Source organism: Arachis ipaensis, chromosome B10, assembly GCF_000816755.2.
Source record: "Arachis ipaensis cultivar K30076 chromosome B10, Araip1.1, whole genome shotgun sequence".
Lineage (NCBI taxonomy): Eukaryota > Viridiplantae > Streptophyta > Magnoliopsida > Fabales > Fabaceae > Arachis > Arachis ipaensis.
Window position 1 is genome coordinate 129,967,628 of NC_029794.2, and position 5,796 is coordinate 129,973,423.

The following is a 5,796-nucleotide window of genomic DNA, read 5'->3' on the forward strand; positions in this document are numbered from 1 at the left end:
ATTGTATGTATTTAATTTATTCTTTTGATTTTACGTAAAAATCTCAAAATTTTGACATTATTATATTGTCATTATCCAATGTCATAATTAGTTTCTATTGGTGACATATTAAGGTAGTTATGGCAAAACTTATTATTACTATTTTAGAGATATATAATTATCCACGTGTTTCATTTGATCAGTTTAATTTTTTGAAAAAAGTAATATCATGTTGGAACTTCAATGAGTGAAAGATTTAGAATTCGATCTTTGTTAAGCTTCAAAAGAAAACTTATTTGAAAGGACAGTTGAGACAAATTTGGCTGAGAAGCTAAAAAACAGAAAAGAGGTATATGATCATTTATCAAAGTCTATATACTTAGTTGCTGTGGGGAGCAATGACTATATCAACAACTACCTTGCAACCAAGTATTATGACACTAGCAAGCTCTACCAGCCTCGCATCTTTGCTCAACTCCTCATTCACAAGCTCTCCGAACAATTTCAGGTTGAGTATCCGTGTATTTGGTTTGTATTTTTATTTTTTATTTTTATCTCTTATTTTTACTTTTTTTTTTAATTTAAAAAATAAAAAATATTAAAAATAAAAACGCAAACTAAATGCATCCTATGAAATTTTGTTTGGAATATTCTTTTAAAATATAAATAAAAGAAGTAGAAAAAAAAAGAATAAAAATAATTAGATCAGATAAAATGTTGTGTTCTGATTTCTTTTCTCCATTATCCTAAAATGATTATTGATGTCTCTCAAAGAATGAATAATTGGAGGTTGTTTCATTATTTTTGTTTTGTTAGGTGTTGTGTAATCTTCTTTTAGAGGAATGGACAATGATCAAATTAGATATGAAAGAAGAATTGATTACCTTTTAAAATTTTAGTATATTAAAATTTTCTACATCATTTTTACTTTACTTTGTGTTTATGATGATATTGGTTATTAAGAATATTTTCAAGACAATATATAGGTACTTTTTTCAATTATACTAGGTTTATATTAAGATCAATTACTAAAATTAGTTATCAGAATAGAATACATATTAAAATATAAAATGCACGTTAAAAATAAACTAAACTATATATATATTTGTATATAAATACACGATGGCTAATTTTAATGTATAAATAGTATATTTTTATATTTATTTTATTAGTTCTCAGNTATTAATTAATTAAGATCTTTGATGGTTAGCAAATCCCTAAAAATGTTAAGTATGTATATGTAGAGATTGTACAAGTTGGGAGCTAGGAAGATAGTGATGTTTGGAATTGGACCAATAGGGTGCACCCCACCAATCTCAAAAACACAATTACACAAAGGTGATTGCTTGGAGGAAACAAACCAAATTGTGTCATACTTCAATCAGAGGCTTCCTTCATTGCTAAGCAATCTCACATTCACTCTTCCACACTCCTCCTTTGTTCTTGGTCATGCCTATTCCATACTTGATGCATTCACAAATCCTTCCACTTATGGTAAATCAAACACATTATTTACTATTTAAAACTTGTACATTATNCTATATATTTAATTTCAGGGTAATGTTAGGTAGACAAAAAATACAACTAAAACTTACTTTATTTAATATTTATTAATTGTCACAACAATTAATGAATGCTAAATAAAGCAAGTTATAGCTGTTTTTGGCTGATTTTCTTTGGTTACCAAATATTTTCGTTAATTTCATATGTATGGCATTTGAAAACAATTTACCTTAATTATCACCTCAAATTTGTTTTGATGTACAACATTGATTAAATAACTAAAAGTATTAACCATTAGAAATCACAATTATTAATGTCATTTTTTTTAAATTCATCCGTATAGTACTTGATCAACAAATTAATATTACATGACCAACAAAAATTATTATTTTTAATAATACCTGATTAAATTTAAATACTAAAAATTATCTTATAAATCCCAAATTCTAATAAAATATTGTCTTCTTAATAATAATAAAAAATTATTTTGATAGAAACATTTAAATAAATAGAACCTTGTTTTAAGAAATTAATCCAAACTAGTACCACTATGTTGCAGGTCTAACGGATGCAAAAAGTCCATGTTGCAATGCTTGGGAAAATGGAACTGCAGCTTGTATCCCATTGACAAAACCATGCATGAACCCATTTGAACATTTCTTTTGGGATGGTTATCATCTTACAGAGGCAATGTATTCTTACATAGCTTCTGCATGTCTAAATGGTAATAAGGTCTGTACACCACTCAATATTCAAGAGCTTGTCAAATTGTAACTTAATTGTGAGAGATATCATGTACTTTAATTTCTCTTATCCTTAATAATGTTTAATTTTTATGATATAAATTAAATAAATATTTAATTATTCTGTTTTGTAATTAGATTTTTTTAATGTTTAACGTTATAAAAAATATTAAAAAATATACTTTTATTATTATACTTTTTTTTTTATAGTTCCAAGCAGTCACTATCCTTCAATATGAGTATTAAAGAATATTTTTTAATTAAGAATACTCTATTAAATTAAATCCTTTTTGAATGATAAAGATGTAATTGTAAAATTATATATGATGCAGGGATCTTACAAACATTTTAAAAATAGAAACCTAAATAAAAATTTAATAAAAATATAAAGATTAACAGAATAATTAAATCTTAACTACTAAATGGCTAATTATATTCTTACTAGCATCATCAAACATAGTGAATATGTCCTATATTATTATTTTTAGATTGTTCATTATATATTCGACATAAAATAAGGAGAAGCATACATAGATATTATAGGATTTGTGATTGTATCCCTTTGATATCGCCATAAAAAATAAAACCATGAAGTTTGAAGTAAGAATTTATATCATTGGACCATCACAAAAACACCTGAAATAATAAGAGCATGCACAAGTTTTTTAGCATCTCAACTTTGCTCTAAATTTTATACAAAGGGTTTTGAAAGTTGATTCACAACCTAATACGTTTCACCAACTTAATCAGAAAAGCAGTAGCTATGTATAACATGCTCCATGTTACAAATTTCATTATTCAAGTCTAAAATTTGAATTATAGATAGGTAGTTAGTTAGATCTACAATGAATAATTTCACAAAACTGTAAATTGTAAACTCGTAAAATTAGTGAATAATTAATCATTAAATTAATTTTTAATAAAAAAATTAAAAATACAAATTTTATAGTTTAATTGGACATAACTAATTAAAATAAGAATTTTGACGCTAATTTTAAAGAATTTGACCCAAGATTATATCAAACGGGCCCAAGATTATATCCACATAACTTCTCGCTCCGAGCTTCGGTCGCCGTTTGCGACCATGCGTCCATAGTGACAAACTCTACAAAACTCAGTACATTGTAAATGTCCAATTAGTTTGAGGAAAACATTCACTCTTACTTATATGGCGCTTGGATAAGGTGTTTGTATATAAGTGATATGAAGCAATTGGATATGTTGAAAGCTCAATTGGAAGTTTAGGTTTTGGTGCTAGTTGCTGAAATCGGTGTTGAGGGCTTGCTTCTTGCCTAAGTGGCTTGCCTTGGGTTATACGAGAAAATCGGCCAAGGTATAGTTTAGGTTTCTCGTATTTAATATATAATGTCTTGTGAAAACTTAGGTTAGATAACCTTAGGATAAGTGTGAATGAATGAGAATGTTAATTGCTTAGTACCTTTGATGATATTTGTTTATATGAATTGAGTAATTATTGGGTGATTATTATTTATGATGAAATTAAGATTCTAAGTGATGAGTTAACTAAGATTGACATGTTGATATGGATATATATGAGTAAGTGGTGATATATGATAATTTTGTTGGCTAATTGAGGAAATTTATGTATGAAATTATGTACAATTGAGGTATGACTAGTTATGGTAGGGTGTGGGGGCTGTGTTGTTATGATTTTGGTAAGATTTGGTCCAAGATATTGTTGAGTGAATATGGCTAGTAACTTATATTTTGTAAAAACAGATGTTTGGAAGATTTTGTGAAAAACTAGTTTTTGGTCGAACTTTGGTGAGTCATAACTTGGCTTCCTGACTCTCAAATTGTTTTAAATTTATTTTATATGAAAATTGGGTTCGTGAAGTTTACGCCGCTTGAAGAATGGGCGAAAAATATTTTAAATGAGAAAGTTATGCGCGTCAAAAGTTTAGTATGTAAAGTTGAAATTCTGCAGACTTAACCGTTTTTGACTGTTCTGCGTTGCATGCGTATGCATACCCCTCCGTACGCGAAGGGTCGTCTCTGTCTGGCATGTATGTGTACGTGGGAATGTGTATGTGTACGCATCATGGACAAAAAGATATATACTTATGCGTACGCGAGCATGGGGCTTCATACGCGAACGGTTGATTCTGTCCAGCGTATATGCGTACGCATGGGCCCTGTTTCATCGAACTTGGATTTTGTGCTTTAAATCTTAATTTCAAACCTCTAAACCTCTATTTTCATTCTTTTAACCCTAGATCGTAGTAGTATGCCTAGTAATAAGATGAATCTAGGAATAGGTGGTAACTTGAAGATGAAGAAAGTTTGAAAAGTGATGATTTAGGTATGAGGAGGTAGGGTGCATATGTATATGTATATATATATACTACTTAAATTATGAAACTGGTTAAAGAAAGGAATAAATGTTACATCTGAGTACTCTTTCTTGAAAGTGCGACCCCAGGAGATGGTGGAAGGTGAGGATCCCCTTCCTTGTTCCTCCTGGTATTGTAAAATCGCCCCCAACGAGATTGTGGGAGGTTAGGATCCCCTTCTTTGTTCCTCTTGAGCATATGAGAACGTACTTCCTGAGTAGATACAAGGGTTGTGGTTTTGCCCCCACTTGCTCCAGGTTGGTTAGTATAGAGGCTCTCCGGGTAGACGCAAGGGTTGTGATTTCGCCCCCACTTACTTCGAGTTATGATGAGTTATGTGTAAAAATGCAATTATATGATGTACAAGTGATGTTATGGCAATAATGAATGATTATGAAATGTTTATGAATGAATATGGAATGATTATCTGAGATACGAGTTTCTTTGGGTAAAGTACCGTAGCTTGCCACCACGTATTCCAGGTTAAAACTCGATACTCTGTTGACCCTACGACGTAAGAGGTGACGGGCACTTATAAATTCCCGGGAAGGTTAACCCCCATCGAGCAATTTTATATATATATATATATATATATATATATATATATGAGAAAAAGCTATGCATAGACTCTTGGGATGCGCGTCGGGGGACATTTCAGGGTTTAGCAGCCGAACTTGTCGGGTTAGCTTGATAACCGATAGATGAGACTCATCAGCCATAGAACAAGCATGCATCATATGCATATTGTTTGAATTGCTTGCTTGTGCATTAATTGGGATTGCCTAAGTGATTATAATATGCTATTTGTTATATTTACTATCTATATTACTTGTATTCTACGTGTGTTTGCCATTGTCTGTTTGTTTGTCTTTGTAATTTCACCGGAGATGGAGGAACGGAGGGAAGGCGGAGAGATTTAGGGTTCTAGTTAAATTTTAGTTAGATTTAAGGAATTAGTTAAGTTTAGAAAGCCTTAGAGAACTACCCTGATTCATGGTTTCTGTTTTAGTTCTTTAAGTTTTATAATTAGAGTATCGGCGTTCTAGGATTGCCTCTAGCATTTCCAGGACCTTATATCTTATGTACGTGGCACTTTTACCATGCTGAGAACTCCCGGTCCTCATCCCATACGATATTGTTATTTTTCAGATGCAGTTCAAGATGCACCTCGCTAGGCGTCTGAAGTTCTGCAGCGAAGTGGATTTTTGGGGCTTTAC

The 5,796-nt window shown here is 30.7% G+C and overlaps 1 protein-coding gene across 1 annotated transcript; it reads left to right on the forward strand.

Annotated features, from left to right (window-relative positions):
- LOC107621355 (GDSL esterase/lipase 7-like) lies at positions 120-2,332 on the forward strand. The gene is made up of 4 exons (XM_021114709.1): positions 120-165; positions 258-487; positions 1,224-1,473; positions 2,042-2,332. The coding sequence occupies exons 1-4, from the start codon at positions 120-122 to the stop codon at positions 2,254-2,256; spliced, it is 741 nt and encodes a 246-aa protein (XP_020970368.1). The 3' UTR covers positions 2,257-2,332.